The 19,924-nt window shown below is 45.6% G+C and overlaps 1 protein-coding gene across 3 annotated transcripts in view; it reads left to right on the forward strand.

Annotated features, from left to right (window-relative positions):
* Window positions 1-2,981: 2,981 nt before the first annotated feature.
* cux2b (cut-like homeobox 2b) overlaps window positions 2,982-19,924 on the forward strand; it is a 92,615-nt gene continuing 75,672 nt past the window's right edge. For all 3 annotated transcript variants that reach the window (XM_030359342.1, XM_030359344.1, XM_030359343.1), the window contains exon 1: window positions 2,982-3,308. In XM_030359342.1, the coding sequence (XP_030215202.1) occupies window positions 3,246-3,308 (63 nt within the window). In that variant the 5' untranslated portion in view covers window positions 2,982-3,245. The remainder of the gene's footprint in view (window positions 3,309-19,924) is intronic.

Here is a 19,924-nt window from a genome sequence, read left to right on the forward strand (position 1 = left end):
ACCTACTAAACCTATTAGCATAAACCTGATATGATATATATGCAGAATCAATACATTTACGAAATTACAATATTTATGGTTGAGGATACTTTCATGATACATTCATGACTGATCAATCTTCGGAGTGCAATATTGTTTTAATTTATTTTGACCTTAATTTATTGATTATTTGTTATAAAGATTGAATCCTGACTATAGTGTTGTATCTGAAACAACCCCATGTAGTTTCAAATAGGCTTTAAAATGTAACCCCAATTTCTGATATATCCACAACAATATTAATTATTCAATGCTTTGTTCTAATGCTAAATGTTCCCCCATCAAAAACCCATTAGAAAACCTATAGAAACTTTTCTAAAAGGTGTCCTCTCTGAACAAAGAAAGGTCCTCCATAACACTATGGGTCTGCTCCTAACATGCACCAGGGCACAGGTAGCCTCATGAAGATAACACACATTTGACTTTGTTCACAGAACTATCATAGCATTTTTTATATCATTGATTCAAAGCTAAGGATTATAGAGTTGTCCTGAATGCAATGAATTTGCACTTCAAAAGTTCTATAACTGCAGTAATAAAGGCCAACAGGAACATTACGACACCACTCCCGTCATAAACACAGTCACTAAAGGTAGACACAAACAGGACATATGAGGTCTTTACCCTTTCCCCAAGTCCGAAATGGAAACTCCATTATCTTGGATAAACAAATTAACATGTTCTTTAACAAGTTATCAACAAGTTCATGGCAACAACATGAAACCATGTTCAAGGCGTTCAAATTATGTTTGGATAGTTATAAAACATCTTGGATTTTTTTTTTTGTTGAAATGTATCTTTATAGAGCATATGACCTGTTGCTTGCTACTTAATTAAATGATGGACATTTGTAAGTTCAAAGAGCTGGTTTGCATACATATTATTACGCGTCATATTATTTTGCGACTGCATCTCTATCATACCCTTCAGACCATTTTACATGAAAGAGCCTCACGTCCTGTGATTCTTTATAAGATGAGATACAATATACTTTATTCATCTCTGCAGAGAAATTTAGGAATGAGTGATAACCAATTATAAGTTATGAGTGATAACCAATGATTTTACTCCTTAGATGTTTCTTCCCAGCAGACACACTTTGGGAGGTAAAATAAGCAAAGCAATATATTTAACATGGTAAAGACCAGTAGGCCTACTCATGTCAACAAAGGGAGATGCACAACATTGTTTATCATTCATCAATACAGTATCCCCTTTTCAGTCTTTCTGTAAAAGTCTACCCGGGTCATTGAAGCCCCCTCTGAAGCCCACTTGTGGCCCACAGATCGAAAAAAACGTTCATATTGTGTCAACATATAGACTGAGTTCATGTTGTTTACAGAGATAGATTACCATATTGTTAAAGTCCCAGTAGGCCTTTATAAGAAGTTTAAAAGAAGCAGTATTTTCTATACTGAAGAAAGGAGCTTCTTACTTAACCAGAGACAGAAGTTAACAGTTGTTTATTCATTCATGTTCCATTTACTTTGACGATTTCATAACCAACTCTCCCTGCTCTCTTCCCCAACTGTCGAATAGGCCTACTCACTTTAATGGGTTTGCTTCTGTCAATACACGTATATGCCTAATGTACAGCGCATATGTATAACTGACAACTGAGTGTGAATACACAAATTGATCTTCAACATCTTCCCTGGGAACATTAATTTGGGGAAGAGCTATGAATCATTATTTATTGTTTGATTTACTTTATTACATTAACACATTGTATATAACATAACATTAAGCCCTGGATACACATTTGGGAAACACAATATACCTGTATAGTAATATACCATTCGTTGCTTACGGCACTAAAGTGCAGAACCATTCTATATCCAGCAGAGGGCGCCGGCGCGCACAACAGTAGGGTTTTTCAATGTGTGCTATGACCTAACCGGAGTAGTGGAATGTGTTATTTTAAATAGGGACGCACATTCCTGACACCATGTCAAAGAGGGCTGGTTAATTTAGATTGCATGCTACAACACTCTTCTGCGATCAAGGATTCGCTTTTATGTTCCGAAGAAGTCTATAATATTCTTCTTCAGTTTAATCTTCCCTAATCTATACCGTTCACTTCTAACAAAATAAAAATAACAAAATATGTCTATTCCCCATTCTCTAAATACTTGTGTTCACTGTTGCACTTGTAATGAACAAAATTAACCTCATATATTCATATATGAGGTCATGACTTATATTTCATAATGTAGGCTAAGCTACAATCATATAGCATAGCCTCAATGGAAAGAAACATAAACGATTATCCTCATCGACTTATTAAATGTACTTGAACAATAGCGGTCATCTTATGGACCTATCTATATCAGTGGAAAACTTAAAATTGTATAGGCCTATAGTAGAATAAAACACTACAAAATAAAATAACAATTGTGAAATATTGTTCTTAAATGTCACATGTAAGAAATAACTTCAAAAAATCAAGTTAAGAACGAAATAATAATTAAGAAAAGGCTAGTCATATTATAATATTTATTATGGACCATTACCTATTTCAAATAACGTTTTATTAAATTTCACACGTCGCTTTAACAGAATACAATATAGCCTAAACTGTGGTTTGAATTGTGATATTTCAAGTACAACCAACTTCCCTTCAGCCTTCCATGGAAACTATTCATAAAGTTTGAATTAACTCCTATGGCAAACATACTAAGGTATATTGACTAGACCTACATGATGGTAGGCAGACTAGGCAAATGGAATATAGCCTAACAATTAACAGCCTGCCCTATAGGCATATTCCTATTTAACATTTAGTTTCCCTTATTATTGTCTACGGTTTGTATACATAATGCCTCCAAAGTAGGGGGATTATGATCTCCACTAATGTACACACATCATTCCCTCTCTGCTCCCAGACGCTATTGATCTCCCCCTTGCGTCAGTATCGATAACGTTGCTAAAGCAAAATCAAGTGCAATCCTCCGGTTAACGTGCGGACGGACGCATAGTTAGTTTGTTAGTTTCCTAAACCGGGGGCTCCGCTTAAAGGTCACTCCCCCATCACCAAACATGTCGTGAGACTTCCTAAACATGTCGTCGGACCCTCGTGTTGTAACTCCGTGCAGTTACTTTCTTTTTAAAGTGCGCCCCGTGATCGTAAACGTTGTTTAACGAGGGGAATCCAGCCCACGTATTTATTGCAGCCGCTGAAAAAAATCTCCTCAATATCCCCCAAGATGGCCGCCGATGTAGGATCGATGTTTCAATATTGGAAGAAATTTGATCTACGGCGGCTCCAGGTTAGTGTTATCCTTTACCTTTTCTCTTTGTGTATTTAAGTATAATGTGATGCACCGAGCGCCGACGTGCCTGATCCTCGTTTGGACGGTTTATTAGGGAAAGCGGAGGGCGATGCATGGATAGTTATTAGAAATTGATCCTCTTCTGCCTTTGTTCGGTTCAATCATTGATCAGCGGCGGAGCGACCATGGAGGAGCACTCTGCAGCCTGCTCACCGCTGGGATCAGCACCGCGGACAGCACAGCCTTTACACACTATTTGGCTTCTCCTAAGCAGAATGGGCCAAAGCAAAACGTGGGAACTTTGAATGCGCTGGTGAATCTTGATGTTTGGACGTACGACAACTTTTTTTTTAATGCCGGTTAAATGTTTTACCCAATTTTATGTCGTCCAGTGTTGCGTACACTGTTTCTGCAGCCTCTTTCGCCACCGAATCCGACTGAACCGTATAGATTGTGTAAATGTAAAGTATTCGCGTGTAGGAAACTTTAATAAGTGCTAATGATTCTGAACTTTTCGCTGTCGTCATATTCTGCGTTTGCGAGGTGTAATAGGATTGTGACTGAAAAAAAAAGCCCGAATATACTGGACATTGCAGAAAGACACAGCTGACATTTCAACATTAAGCCCTTAACACGAGTAAGCGATCGTTTATAGCATCCTGTGACTTTCAACCCTCGTGTTGTGCGTTCTGCTCTCAAACGAGATCATTTGTTTCCATCCATGTTTGCGGTTTTCATTGCGTAAATATCCTGCAGGTTGACAGTTCGCCTCAGCGTACGCTCGTAGTGAATCCTTATTAAACACTCAGTCTGCCTATAGCATCTTATAACCTTATCTATTGGAAGTTGTAGTCCTAAAAAAAGCCAATCTCACAGTCTATTCGAAATGTCGGCGAAGGCATCGTTTGAGTGCAAATTAAACATGGTTGGAAACACCAAAGGCTTTTTTTCTTTGCCGCTGTCCGTCCATCCCCCCTCCTGGAGCCGCATTGGGTTGCTCGGCCAGTGACTGTGTAATTGTATTCCCCGCTAATGTTTGTAAATCAGACTCGGCCAGAGCCATGGCACCGTCTCTGCTGTATGATTGATGTTCTGTAACATGAGGAATGACAGGAGCGGTGCAATCCAAGTCCCGCGGAAAAGCATGCCGAGAAGAAATCAGAGCTGTTCTCGGTTGTCTTGTTTGGCCGAATGTTATTCTACCCCCCAGTCGCTCCTTCAGTCTGTGGGATCCAAAGGGCGAGCTGCAGCCAGGAGCCTGGATCTATGTATTCAGTAGCATTGGCCGATAACTGGTGATAATTCGAAATTAAGTCCAAGCAACACATGCGTCTGCATAGTGAGTTCAGTTGTATTGTATAAACATGAACGTGAGGACACGTTGTGTGTGTTTTGAATGGCCAAACTGTTGTTTCACGTTGGTCAGAACGATGAGGATAGATTGGACTGGAGCATCCTGCACAAAAAAGGGGGGTTAGGCTGTAGTGAATAAAAAAAAAAGAATTAGTAAGGACTACGACTAAATAAGTAGTCCTGGCATTACCTATCAACACTACTCAAAAAGTGCCAGTATTTTTTTTTTGATTCAATATTATAAATTATGTCATTTTTACACTTGGCTAATGGTAAACCACAGCTATGACTAGGTGAGTGTGGTTTAAATGGTGCGTATTCTAATATATAGGTGTTCAAATCGTCATTCCCCAGATTTACTATATAAATGCTGGTACTCCTGATAGCTAAGTGGTCCTTTTGTGAATAACAGGAATACAGAGGGAGCAAAGTAAAAACAACTTTCCCTTATTATCACGCATGATAATTATTTATGATGTCTGAGATACTAAATCGGGGAGTCCTCTTTCATTTGCATGCGTGTTATTCTTTATGGTACTGAATGCTGTGAGGTAGAGCTGGTGGTGGGGGGGGGGGGGGGGGGGGGAGCGGAACACTTCACCTGTGCTCCGGTTGATGGAGAGACCACCAGCGAGATAGAGCGAGCAGAGAAGCACCACCTCCAAGGTGGGGTGACCTTGGTTCCCAGCTGGCTCCAGGTCACACCGCCGCTGCCACGGCGATAATTCACACTGGCCAGATGGCGTTTCCGTGGGCGACGGTGAAGAGGACGGGTCGGGGGCTGTGCAGCCAGGTCCCCCGTCCGAGCCCCGGCCCCGGGCCAGGAGGAGGGGGGAGCGCAGGTGGAAGGTTGTTGGTCAGGTAGAAGGTGGCTCCAGGAGCAGCCTCATCCCTATGAAGGTAGGGAACTTCACAGGGAGGGGTTTTAAATTGAGTCAACACCTTTAGACAAAAAAAATGGTAAATATCAAAGCCCTTCATTTGAAATAATTGCATATTTGCTACTGATTTATTATTATTTGTAGAGTCTCTGCCAAAGCAGGTTAATAAATGAAATTACTATAGGTATGAGGAAGTGAAAACAGTCGATAATGTAGTATATTAATATTAATAATTTATAATATTATAATAACTCCAATACAGCATCATATGTCATATCGTGGGTTAATATTAAATAATGAATTGATCTAGACATGTTTCTATGTCCCACTAGGTGTTAATAGGTTTAATTATTGTCACACCCTGTCGTTGTAATTATTTCAGTTGAAGCCTGTATCATTCATGAATTATAAGCCTGCACCATCAAAGCCTGTCTGAACACTTTTACTCTCTCTGTAATTGTTACGGACGAGTTCAGAGCATGATATCTGTACCGACTTGGTACAATAATCTCACTGTTGTGGTTTTCTGTGATGTTGCAACGCTGCGCTCATACGGCGTAATAAAGTTCATCTTATTTGTTTCTCGTGGCCCCGTTCCAGCGTTCCCGCTCTCCTCTGTGCGCCCTAAAAGGCATGCAAGTTCTCTTTTGGTTTTATTTATTTTCGTCTTTTCTTTTTAAGCTCAGGAACAAAAGCCCGTTATTGTGCTTCATTTAGCATGACTCAGTTGATGTGACTGATCTGGTGTCAGTGCAAATCCACATACGGGAACAGTATTGCCAAACAGTGAAATAGCTTTGCAGCTTGCAAGCCTGGCAGCCTCCTCTGCCAACATGCTCTGTGTGGCTGCTGCCAGCATTCCCCCCCCCACCCTCTTCCCCCTACTCTCGCACTTCCTCTGAATAACTCAAACCCTGCAATTACAAATTGGCTGTGAAAATCTGCCGTGTTTCCCTCTCATTCATGCTTTGGTATGTCTCTTTGCTAATACTTGTTAACACAGACAGATGCTGTTCTCCTCTCATTGTAGCGGAGGATAAGTGAGTGAGACCCAGATTTAGAGATCTTTAGTGTTCTCCTGCACAAACGCAGTCTCGCCACTGCTCAAGAGGACGGTGTCATGCCACTCATGCAACCCAGTGGGAGAGATAGGCCTCACGGTGCCAGTAGCTTCAGAGCATTGTACCTGCCCTTGCATTCACCATCAGAGGCACTTGCTGCGTTCCCCTTGACTAACATGTTCCTGTCTTCTCGTTATGTGGTCAGGTGCTCCTCAGTAGATAAAGCAGAGCTTTGAAGATCTACAGAGCTGCCGCCTGACTATCACCAGAGGTGCCCACGCCGTATAATGTACCTCTTAACACGCTTGTATGTCATTGTGATTGCAACTGTGAGTTGATGGCTGGGGCATATCTGCTATGGTCCCCCCCCCCCTCCCCCCAGTTACTTTAAATTAAGCTCACTCTGTTCCTTTTGACAGCGGCAAGCAACAAAGACTGAATAAAACACCCGTAGAAGCCAGCTGGAACTATGATCCAAAAGGAGCCACAACCTGTGCAAACGCAGTTAGGTCTGCTCAAGAGAGAAGGAGACTAGTCAGAAAGACTCGAGCATTAAGCTGTTTAACCTCTCTGTGTAGCATTGCTCGTAGCGACTTCAAAGCAGATGCTCCGATGTTGGAAGTGGAATGTCAAATGAGTTTAAAGATAACCATGGTGAACATTTTCAGGGAGAGAGAGGAGAAGAGGAGGAGAAGGGAAATGAGGGCCCGTCATTATTGTCGGCTTAATCAATTCGACCTTCCTTCAAGTAGATTTCCATACCTATCCAAACAGTCGTTTTGCCTCGGTCCTGCTCCCCGTCTGCAGAGTACGCACTGTCGTTTGATTACCCGACGCTGTTACCTTGTCACTATCTGTGCTCTTATTCTTGTTTTTTCTTACCTTTTTGCTAAGCTGTCACATGATTGGCATTACACGCTGCACGCATGATTTAGGATTATTTGTTTAAGATTCAGTCGTTTTATTCAAAGCGACCGAAGCAAGGACTATGGATTCAGGAACATGTCTTGTCAGAAGTGCTGCGGAAGGTTTAGGACATCTTTCTCAAGGATGTTGGGGATCATATCCACTACCTTTTGGCTGGAGTCAAACTTCCAAGCTCCGACATTATGTTGTCTTTATCCTGTAACTATTATTCCACAGAATTTCCTCAATGTACTAAAGTTATCATCATCGAGGGTCAAACTCATCATGTTGGAAGTAGAGAAACACACACACAGAGCACGCAAGCACAACCTCCATGCCTATTATGTACAAAACAACAAACAAACATTCCTCTTTTAGGTTTCAGAGGGAATGCCCCCCCCCCCCCCCACCCCTCCTTCTTTGATATTTGGTATTTGACAGCAACCGTGCCTCACATTGAAAGGCATTAGGCTTGTGTGTGTGTGCATGTGCATGTGTGTGTGTGTGTGTGTGCTTAGGTCTGATGCTGCTGCCCCTGGGCTGGAACAATTGCTTTGCAGGAGTAAATAACCAGCTTTAACAAAACTTCAGGGACGCATTAGTGGTCTGCAGGAAAGCTGCACGGCAGGGGAGTGGCTGGCCTCCTCTTCCTCTGCACCCAGGCATGAGGAAGGAGTTACTGAATCTTAAGGTCGTGTGTGTTTGTGTGTGTACGTATGTTCATGTGAATCTGAGCATTTTTACATGCGTGTGTGTGTTTGTTGTAGGGCGGGGGTTCACAGCTATGTCCTCTCTCCCCACTGAAAGGCAGTCTAGTGCCTAGCAAGTACATATTGGATGCAGCCTGGATTTATTTGTTTTGACTGTCTGACAGCACTGCAGACATATTGAGCATCAGACTTTCTCGTTCATTATACAGAGATTACAATGAATTCCTCGCCCCCCCCCCGTCTCTGTGTTCACGGCTGTCTCTTCCCAGGTTCTCTGTTTGGTTTGGCATTGCTTCCCGGCTTTAACTCATCCCACTATTTTCAATTTGTTCCTTCATGGAATCAAACAGCAAAGAAGGTACTTGTCTTCTGTTTGATCAAGTCTGCGTGTGTCCGTGTGCATGCATGTTTGTGTTTTTGTGTGTGTGTGTGTGTGTGTGTGTGTGTGTGTGTGTGTGTGTGTGTGTGTGTGTGTGTGTGTGTGTGTGTGTGTGTGTGTGTGTGTGTGTGTGTGTGTGTGTGTGTGTGTGTGTGTGTGTGTGTGTGAGGGCTTCGGGGCACCTTGTGTCTGTGGCTGTGTCTGTGTCACAACAATGTCTGGCTGTCTAACGGTGGTCACGGAGGGGCGGTGTGTGTGCATAGCGAGCGGGAACCGTGCATGCTCCCCAGATCAATCTCTGGCTGCCCTTCTGCAGGTGCTCCATGGGGGATCCTCGCCACTCTTATTAAGTACTACTGTGTGTGTATGTGTGTGTTTACTCGGCCGCGGGAGCGGGGGCTGATTGGGCGAGCTATGTGTAATGGACATTTGTCCTCATTTAACTGAGAGAGACACGAGCGGCCCGGCATATGAGAAATATAATAAATAAATACAGTTGGAGCCCCGTGGTGTCTGATCCGCGCACCGAGATGTGACATTTGCTTTTTACCAAGGTGTGCTCTTATTTGTCAGGAATGGCCCAAAGGATGTGTGTAGCGATCCGGCCTGTGTGTGTGTGTTTGAATGTGTTTCTGGGAGCTGGTCTTGTCTACGCAGCTGCCTCTCTCCATACAGTTAATTACTCCCTTATTCAAGGCCAACAATGGAATGGAGGAGGAGGACGAGGAGGAGGAAGAGGGGTGGGGGGGGGCTGTGGTATAAATCTGAGCTGCACGTTGTGCCACATTTCTTCGGCAGGAAACTTGGGACCCTAAAGCGAGCGAGTGGCTTCAAGAGGTACAGTTTATCATTTTTAATGGAGAGGAGCAGGAACGCGCCGACGTGGAGCCGGGGCTTGCTTGATTTATACATCTCGGCCCTGCCTGGTGGAGGGAGGGGGGGAGAGAGAGAGACAGAAGGAGGCAGTCTGTCTGTCCACACCTCAGGGCCACCAACACCTCGGTGAACATCAGTCCGAAATCCCCCTATTTTCTTGGACGGGTTGGATGTCCAATGTCAGTCTCTGTCTGCCCCTAGACTCCTTTGGGGTAGCATTTCATTCGTTGCGATGGTCCAGGAAAACAAGTCGCTTCAGCCTCATCCGTTATCCCTTGTTTTGTCCTTTCTCCTCCCTCTTCTTCCTATATGTTTACACGCACACTCTAATTGGCTACTGCTGGCGTGAGGATCGTATCATCACATAGATCACCTTACCTCATTCTCTCTCTCTCTCTCTCTCTCTCTCTCTCTCTCTCTCTCTCTCTCTCTCTCTCTCTCTCTCTCTCTCTCTCTCTCTCTCTCTGCCTGTCGGTTTGGTTTCCGTTGCGCCCCCTGAATGCTTGCTGTGATGTCACCTCTGCTCACGCCGCTGCGTTGTCACCTGTTCATTTGTTTCCCTGGACGAGGGCGTTTGGGAGTATTGATTGTGATGTTTTTTTCTCTCTTCGAGGCACCTTCAGCGGCTCAACCTGTGTTTGCTTTTATTCTCTATCCTCGCCTCTCAGGGTGCTCTCAGGAACCCCTCTGATCTCAATTAAACACGCAAGCGTCTCACAATAATGCTCTTATGTATGTGTTTATACATTACACGTACATCTCGATGTATGTCACTGACTCGCATCTTGCTCATGGTGGGGAGTGTGTGTGTGTGTGTGTGTGTGTGTGTGTGTGTGTGTGTGTGTGTGTGTGTGTGTGTGTGTGTGTGTGTGTGTGTGTGGGTGTGTGGTGGGGGGGTGTTGTGAATCCTAATCCTAAAAACTAACTAGAAGGAAAAAACGAGAGATCTTTCCCTTTTTCGCTCCAGATACATTTTATTTTTCTCCCTCATTCTTTCCCTCCCTCCCTCCCTCCCTCCCTCCCTCCCTCCCTCCCTCCCTCCCTCGCTCCATCTCTTCCCCTTCCTGGTGTGTGTCTCTCTCTGCGCTGCTTTTCCCCAGACAGGTTCCACAGTGTTTTAGAGGGGATGGATTTAATTGCTCTGTGGGGATTGGCTGGCTGGGCCGGGCTCGGCTGTTTAATTAGTGTACCCTGCCGGGATTGGTTTAATGCCTCATGATCTTGAAATTGTCTGATTGTTCAGCCCTCTGGGGAGCCTCCCTTGCCTACGTAGGCCAGCAGGTTTAGCTAAACATTGCTTCGGGGCCTCGCTACCGCGCAGGCTTCTGCGGGAGACGCTGCAGTGCTCGGAGCCAGGGTAAGTGGAGCCCATCAGCCCCGGGGCCCCGGAGCCCTGCTACTGGTTGGGGTGCCGCGGCTGGGGCCAGGATATGAAGTGGGCAGTCCTGTGGGCTCTGTGAGGCTCCCTGGACCTCCTCCACAAACGCTTCCAGAGAGAAGCCCGGTGAGTGCTTCATGATGGAGGCGATGTGGTCCACACCATTAGTGTATTCTCAACGTTTACACCGAGATAGTGAGCGCATAGAGAGTTCTTTCAAGTCCCTTTTAGTCAAATAATGTACCTCTAGTTTTGTTGTCAGGTTCCCTTAGTTGCCATGGTCTGTTGCCATTGTTTTATTTATCGTTTGTGTACAGATTGAAGACAGTGGGGCAGACTGGTGAGATGAGGCCATCAGGAAGGTCCATGTGGAGTTATGTGCATGGTCACCTTGAATGTGTGTGTTTGTGTGTTCGGGTGCATTTGTGCGTGCATGTACTTGTGTGCGTGTGCATGCGTTTGTGTTGGTCAATTCCCATTGGGCCAAACCCGGCGGGGAGGATGACCTGAACAGTAACACGCGTGGGTTCCAGGCTACCAGAGGAGGCCTGGGGGCGGAGCTAGAGAGAGGGATGAGGGGAGGGGGGAGATGGACAGATGGAGAGAGAGGGACGGAGAGAGGGTGCGGGCCGCGGCGGCCTGCCGGAGCAGATCGTGCCCACTGAAGGCTAAACTCATCGGGCCTCATCAGACTTATTGAGCACACATCCTCCCTCCACGGAGATCAACCTTGAAGTGCATAAATCTCCGCCGCAACCCTAATAGGAGTACCTCCCTCCGACCCGTCGGCCTGGACTCCAGCATGCGTTGGCCCCCCTAGTGAATGATGAGTGGGTGTCTCTCCGTGATTACCTCCCTCTCTCTCCTTCTCTCTGTCTCGTGCTCTCGCTGTATCTCTCTCTCTCTCTTTGAGTCTTTCACTAAAACATTCCCTGTACCTCCCCTATCCATTGGGGAGACGGGGGGGATGAAAACCATCACAAAGGGAGAGAGAGGGAGAGAGAGAGAGAGAGAGAGAGAGAGAGAGAGAGAGAGGGAAGGAGAGAGAGAGAGAGAGAGAGAGAGAGAGAGAGAGAGAGAGAGAGAGAGAGAGAGAGAGAGAGAGAGAGAGAGAGAGAGAGAGAGAGAGAGAGAGAGAGAGCGAGAGAGAGAGATTAGAGATGCACCGATCAACCGGCCGCCGATTAAAAAAGCCGGTTTTGTATCCAATCGGCCACAATCGGTGACCTGCCGGTCACTGTCGTAATTTCCGGTTTTCGGCCGATCAAACTCACCCGCATGCGCGGTGCGTAGCAGCTCAAGGCGCCCAGAGCGCGGGAAGAAAAACATGTCGCTGATTTGGACTTATTTCACTGTGTGCCAGGACGACCCAAAACACGCTGTTTGTAATGCTTGCAAGTCAAAAATAAGCCGTGGGGGATCATGTTGCTAGGTACGCGTCCTGCGTCCCTGACGCATTCAAATCTGAAAGGACGCACTAAACTCACTATCCATGCGTCCCGGGGACGCATCTAATTTTCCCCATGAAAAACGATACATTGTGAACATTAAACAACTCGTGTTTAATCACAGTAACTGGCCAAAGAAACCTTCTTGTGAGCAGACCAGACAAGCACTGTTTCAACCCTCTGCGCATCTACTCGGCGCAGACGTGATCCCCTGTTCAAAGTATCGCGACATGCTAATTTAGCCGCTACCAAAACAACTAGCTCGTCACCGCTGATTTCATTTCAACAATTAAAAATACAAACTTCATAGTAAATAAACCCACGTTTCCACTGCTCGATGCTGTGCTCATTCGTGTCGATTATGTTGTAACGTTTAGGGGACGTGCTGTAATGAAATAAATGAAACATAATCCGGTGGTGGTGATGAAAACTACATTGAACGGCAGCCTACATATTGTTATGCCCAAACGGCGCCTGCGCATACATCGCGCTTCCAACGAGATCCCGTTTTTCTCGAGAAACAGGCAGAGAAGAGAGAACGCAAAAATACCACCAAAGAAAAAGATGAAACCTATTGCAGGTCAGCAAACTATTGCAGCTGCATTTTCTGTCCCCACTACCTCTGCACTCCTCCCTGACTCTGATCAGCCTAGAGAGAGTACCTCAACATTGCCTGTACCTACTTCTGCCTCCCCCTCTACTGAGCCTGATGAGCCCACTGCAGAAGAATTGCCTCAACCTTCTACATGTTCCTCCCAAAAAAAGCGAACTTTTCTGAAGCAGTGGCTCACCACATACAAATGGCTGCGCTTTTCAGATGACAATTTCATGTATTGAGTTTAACACTATTAATTTCATTTAAGAAATAGAATAATAATAAAAAAGAAACACATTTTTTAAACTGGGGAGTCGGGACCCATTGAATTTCTCAGGGACCCACCCAACTCGCCACCTGTGGGTCCCGGGGACTCACTACATTGAAAACCTATCAACATATTATATGATTATAATTATTTCTTAGAAAATCGGTATCGGAAAAACCGGTTTTGGCAGGTCAGACCTCCTTAAAAACCGGAAATCGGTATCGGCCAAGAATTTTGCAATCGGTGCATCTCTAAGAGAGATCCCTCCCACTTCCCCCATGGCTAGGCCGGCCCTCCGCCTCGCCGGGAGAGATGGCCTGATTACTGAGTGAGTGTGTGGTGGGTTGCCGTGGCGCTGACTCGAGGGCTACCTCAAGCTGTTTGGATCTTTTGGGCGTGATGAGGAGGATGATGATGATGATGAGCGTGGGGCTGTGCTCATAATCAGAGGTGGCTTCGGTGCACTTTCTTTTGAACATTTCCTGTTGTGTTTGTCGGGGCTCGCTCTGCCACCTCTCACTCTGTGAAGCCCCTCCCACTCAGGCCTGTACAGACCTAAGTGAGCAGGCGGGGCCTGGATATGGTCCTATCCTACACATGTGTCATAGGTGATGGTCAAATTGGACCGGAGTTTAAATCAACAATGCTATGCATTTTTTTAAAGACAAACAATTAAAGAAAATAATTATATATTTTTTTTGATACCAATATATAGGCCCCTGCCCCCTCGGCCCGTTGGAGCAGGGGTGGGAGACGGCTAGACGTGCAGCCTCATTAACCTGCCTGACCCCAAGGACTGATGGCTACACCCCCCATAGCCAGGCGTTAGGACCCCCCCTCCGGCCCGCTGGGACCGCCTCTGGAGTGGCCATTAGAGCCATTGGCCTCCACCGGCAAGCATAAATAGGGCAAGTGGCCAGGCCCTCTTGCAGACTGCTGAATAATTCAGGCCGTCTGGTCCCTGTCTGGTCCCAGGGCACTGCGTTGATGTGTGAGTATGTGCAAGTGTGTGTGAGGGGGGTCGGAGGGGTTTTTGGGGAGGGCGGGAACTGCATAGAGGTGCTGGGGTTAATAACAGGTATGTACCTCTCTGTGTCATGCCCCCGCAAAACACACACACACACACACACAGACACAGACACACAGATACACACACACACACACACACACACACATACATACATGCACACACTATTACCATCATCACTCAAACACACACACAAACACACAAGTACCACACTATCACCGTCATCACTCAAACAAACAAACACGCACACACACACACACGCCTCCCTGTCCCGGACCCTTCCAGCCCCTCCCCTACGCATGATAGAATCCTGTTCCGTTGATTAGATTTTTTCAAATGGATCAATTTTTAATCAGCGGAGCATCTGACTACAGTCAATACCACCATCGCCAGGAAGACAGTTTCTGAACAGCCATCTGTATTTACAGGAATGTGCATGTTTTTATGTATGCATATGGCCGACTGCACGCCTACAGTCAGCCGCTGCCTCATCATGCATGGCTGCTACTGAAGGATTGTCTGGTCGTGGTTAGGGTATCAGACTGTATAGGCTCACTTAAAAGCAGCTGCTTCATGTGGGCATCCCTGAGCAAGAGGCCTGACCCTTACCTGCTCATAATTATTGAAATCGTGTGAATAAAAGCGCCGGCCAAATTGTGAATGAGTAAATTGTGACTATCTGTTGTGCTTTATGCCTGATCTATTGTCAACATTGACAGAAAGGTGGATTATCCACCTCTGGCGTTCACTGTATTCTGCAGACCTTACGTCAGAGGCTGGAGTGTAATGCGGAGTATGCAATGCTTGGTACTAGCCAAAAACAATAATGTACACAGGAGAGTTAAATCAAAATGAGTAGACCGCGCAAACCTCCCGTTAACAGCCCCTATGTGATGATGAGCAGGGGACTCACCTCAGAGCAGACTGTAATCCTCCTTCCAAAAATGATCCTAATTCTTCCTCAGCAAGGTGTTTAATACGCATATGCTCTTTTGTGCAATATTCCAGAATATGTAAATCTCCCAGGGTTTTAAAAAGTGCAAATAAACGGTGAATTAACAAACTAGGAAGCTTCTCAAGACACTTCAGCATTCAGCGGGACGCATTGAATGGATAACTATTATTTCAGTTAATATTGAACGTTCAAATGTGAGGAAAGCGTAATAGTGAGAAAAATCTCAGGCTGTCGTAGTTAATATTTCAAGCGATAAACAATTCCTCTGAGAAAACTTCCATTCACCATAAAAACCCTCTGATAGAAATAAAAGGGATTTGGGGTCAGTTATGTGGATTGGATTCATAACTTTGTGTGAAATGCCCATAAGCATAAGCACAATGTTTAACAAACTGATCTACCTTAACAGATTCCCCTTAATCAATACGATATTGTCCATATACTGCATATCCACACAGTTTATCACCATTCCGGAGTTATTAACACTATTCAATTTTTGCAATTTGACTTCAAGTGTCATAAGTATATATGACAGTAATATTTGATTTCCCATATATTGACTTATATACACCTAATACAATACTTTAATGATGGGAACTATTACGTTCTCTTGCAATTGTGTTAGCCCTGTGTCTTTTAAGTTGTACATTTTTTAGGTCAACAAATAGCTGAGCGACTATCACAGGACAGAACAAAAACGTATCAAAAGAAAGTAAAACTGCACAGTATAGCAGATTTATTTTCCTTTATGTCCACTGATAGAGGAAACGGTGAGAAGTACAACCTAGAAAAAAAAATTAAAAATAAATAACGTAATACGGAGCGACGTTGAAACAGGCGATGGAGAAATTGCTCTCCCTCCCCGTTTAGCAGCACCTTTTGTGCAAAGAGAAGCAATATTTCCCCATTAAAGCGGGGAACTTTTCCCGCTCGCTAATGAAAATGTTTTGAATCTTTTCTGCTGATGTGCCAGTGGCGTTGTTTTTCCTTCCCTGCGCTTTCTGATTAGGGAACTGTACAAACTGGGTGAGGTGTCTGAATCCTCAGCTGATTGCACGCCCGTAGCCATGCGCTATCTCTCCCTGCTCTCCGTCTCCGTCCCTCCATCCCTCCCTCCCACTCGACGACATCGCTTCCCAGCGACACCCGTCGAAGGAAAGCGATGCCACACACTTTAATATGCAGTTATGCTGAATAGGCTGCTGATGTAGTCTTATGTCGGAGATACTTTTCTGTCTCTGTCTCCATCCACCTTGTCTGAATGTGGAGCGGGTGAACAGCGGCACGCTGTTGGCTTTAATATGCTATCAATCAGCCGGCATTCCCATTTGTACACATTATGAGCTCTGCGTTGCCCTGGACTGTGTTGTTGCACGGGTCTCTCTCTCGCTCTCTCTCGCTCTCTCGCTCTCTCGCTCTCTCGCTCTCTCTTTCCTCAACTGGTGTTTCCCTCTTGTCTAGTTGTCTGCTTAATATGCAAGGGCTGTCATTCGGGGAGTCATTTTGGACCAGTGTAAACGAATCGGCAACAATGATAAGCTAAGGGGGGGGTGAGGGGGGAACTGTAGAGGAAGTGTCCGTCATTGAGGCCATGCATTCGGAGTCCAAGCACCCCCTCCCTCCTACACCCTTCCACTTCCTCTCCCCTGCATCGAAACATACCCGGGAGAAAATGCCCAAACATCATCAACAGTAAATAGACTAAGTGGAGAAATGTAATGGCAGGTTGTGAGTGGTTAATTGCCGTTATGGATTGGGGCTCCATTAAGAGATGAGTGTCCTGGAGTACCTGCATATAGTTGGGATATACGAGATGGATTTATCCATTGAATTTCCGGGCATGCTGTCGAAAAAATGTAATTAGAAGCATGCAGAACATTGTTTAACATTGAGCGAAATCAAAGGGAACAATCCCAAAAAAAAGGAGCCATCTTTTACAACGGCACTGCTCCCTAATGAAGGTTGATGCTTTTTCAACTTTGCATTTGGTTTATTGGCCTGTTGGAGGACACTGTCAGGGTCTCATGTCAGAGCTCCTTTGGGAAATAACGGACTTAATCATTGGATCCCGTTAATCAGGAAGACCCCCAATCAGGAAGCTCCATCGGAACATCCTGATTGGCTGGCTCTCTCAACGAGGGGGAGGAGCCAGAGTGTAAGTCCCACTGACAGAGCCTTATTTACGGTCCAGATCTACGGCTCGTTTAATGTACCTAATCGTAAAGCACGGAGATTTACTGGGGGGCCAACGGGAAGGAAGGGACTGCACTGGCAGACAGCACGCCCCTTCCCCCAATACCGACACTCCCTGACTACCCATATTACCATCACCCCTTCAGAGGCCTCATAGCATCAGGTGGCCTCAACACTGCGCAGAACAGACTGGACAGAGAGAGGGAGACGCAGAGAGACTGCGAGAGGGTTGGAGTTAGTATTTCTATGACTATCTAGCGGAAACTAAAATATCAACACAGCGTTACTGTTTACACTCTGAAGGTTTATGCAAAGTTGACATTCTTACTTCCGATCATTACATGCGATCGTTGTTGTTGGGCTTCCGTGGTGAAGGTGGATGGTTACATCCTTACTTCCCATCATTACATGTGTTGTTGTTTGGCTTCCAGTATAAAGGTTATTGTAAAACCTCCTTTTGTTTCCTGCTCCTGCATCCTCCATGCTATTATTATTCCGGTCCCCGAAAAAATGACAAATCCAACTTTATTTGCTGTGTGCGTCGCTTGCTTAATCCGTCACCATCTGATGTAACAAACCGCTGTAATATCTTTGAGCATACTAAACGGCCACAGACTTAGCCCTGTCACTTTACATTAACCTCCCTCTGCAACTGGAGGGGAGCTGTGCTAATCTGCCATTGTGGGGCTTGGCAGGCGGTAGCCATGGCACAGCAGACCTGGCAGCCGGCGGGAGAGGGGATCCTTCAGGATGACAACAGGGCCTCTTTCTGCTGTTGGTGCTCATAGTGTCAGAATCACAGAATTGCAATGGGGGGGTCATCTGAGTAGGGCTCGGAGGGGGACAAACTGGTCTGGGTTCTTTTTTTGTTTAGAGGGGAGTGTGGGATTGAAGAGCGGGATTCAATAGTCTGTTTACACTTTGCCCACTTTCTAGACTGGGATTTGGCAAACAATTTAATCCCTGATGACCTTTAAATCCTCAGTGAATGTGTGAATGTTGCGCTGTGTGTTGTTTGTGTGAGTGAGTGTATGCTTGTGTGTGTGAGTGCGTGTTTGTGTGCCTGATTGTATGTGTGTGTTTGAGTGTAGGTTTGTGTGTCTGCGTGTGTCTGCGTGCGTGAGTGTATGTTTGCGTGTGTGAGTGTATCTTTGCGTGTGTGAGTGTATGCTTGTGTGTGTGAGTGTATGTGTGTGTGCGTGAGTGTATGTTTGTGTGTGTGCGCGTGTCTGCAGTTACAGTCACTCTGGTTCACGTGGCAACATGTTATTCTGTTGTAACTCGCGACAACCCGACCGTATCGCACGACGTGTGACTTGCTCCCCTTAACCTGAGGAATCTGGTTAGAGAACGAGTTAAAGAACGAGTACTCAACCTAATTGTACACCTGGGTGGAAAGCCCACATCTTCGAAACACCTGACGACATTAATGCAACTCTGCTACTTAAAACGGATCAGAAAGTTGCTTGGTGCGGTTGACCTTTAAATCCCCCACCCCCTCCTCCGTCATCGCAGGCTGGATGAAGTCTCCAAAATAGCTTTTGTTTCAAATGTGTGTGTGCCCCTTTTCCCAGCTTGACTGTTGTCCCCTTTGTTGTTGTTTTTGTAGGGGGGGGGGGAGCTTGCGGGCTGGGAGGGCCATTTTGCAGGCTGATCTGAGTTGTGTTAATTGAATTAGATTTAGTCAGAAGATAATTCAGATCCGCGGGCCGCTGCAAAACGGTCTTGCTTCCTTAAATGAAAAGGAGTCGATGAGCTGGCCGGCTGGGTGACAGCGGTGGCTCGTATCGGTCCACAAAGCTCCCGGTGACAACCCCCCCTCCTCTCGTCCTTTCTAATGTCTCTCCAAATTTGATTCATCACCAGCCATTGAATTCTGGTTTCCGTTAGCCTGCTGCATCTCGATGGCTACGGGTTATTTTTACATGCTTTTTGTAGTACACTTATTATCCGGCTGCCATCCTTAGTAAGCTGCCAATGCCAAGGTGCTGTGGCGAGGCGGCAGAGTAGCACGAGTGATATCACTTGTTATGTTTGTCACTGAAACATAAGTGGCCAGAAAACTGTAATTACGCGCCAGCCCCCACTTATTTAGTATTCAGATCTGAAATAGCAGTTCTGTTGGCTGTAGATGTATAACCCAATTATATGATTATATTATATATGTTGTCCAATCTAATAAGATATCGCACATATGAGTCAGGCCTCGGAATGCCCTAGTTATAGTTTCGTACGGACCAAAGTCAAAAACCGCTTTGGAGGGAATAAAACGTAACAAACAAACACTAGGCATTTCTCCTTACTGCGAGAGCGCCAGGTGACGATTGAAGGCAGGTCTTGTTTCCTGGGGTTGATCCTATCTGGGGGGGAGGTGGACGGAGGGAAGGGGAGGGAGAGAGTCTGTTAGTCCTGTCTCCAAATGTTGGGTGTGCGTTCAGCGCCTGACACTTCCTCCTCTGTTTCCCTCACTTATCTTATGGATATTGGCTGTGCTGCCCCCGGTCCTCCCCACAGCAGCCCCTCCATTAGCACGTAGGTAATGTTGCTGGGAGGTTAATGTGGAAGATTGTATGGCCACAGCAC

The sequence above is a fragment of the Gadus morhua genome, chromosome 6, assembly GCF_902167405.1.
Source record: "Gadus morhua chromosome 6, gadMor3.0, whole genome shotgun sequence".
NCBI lineage: Eukaryota > Metazoa > Chordata > Actinopteri > Gadiformes > Gadidae > Gadus > Gadus morhua.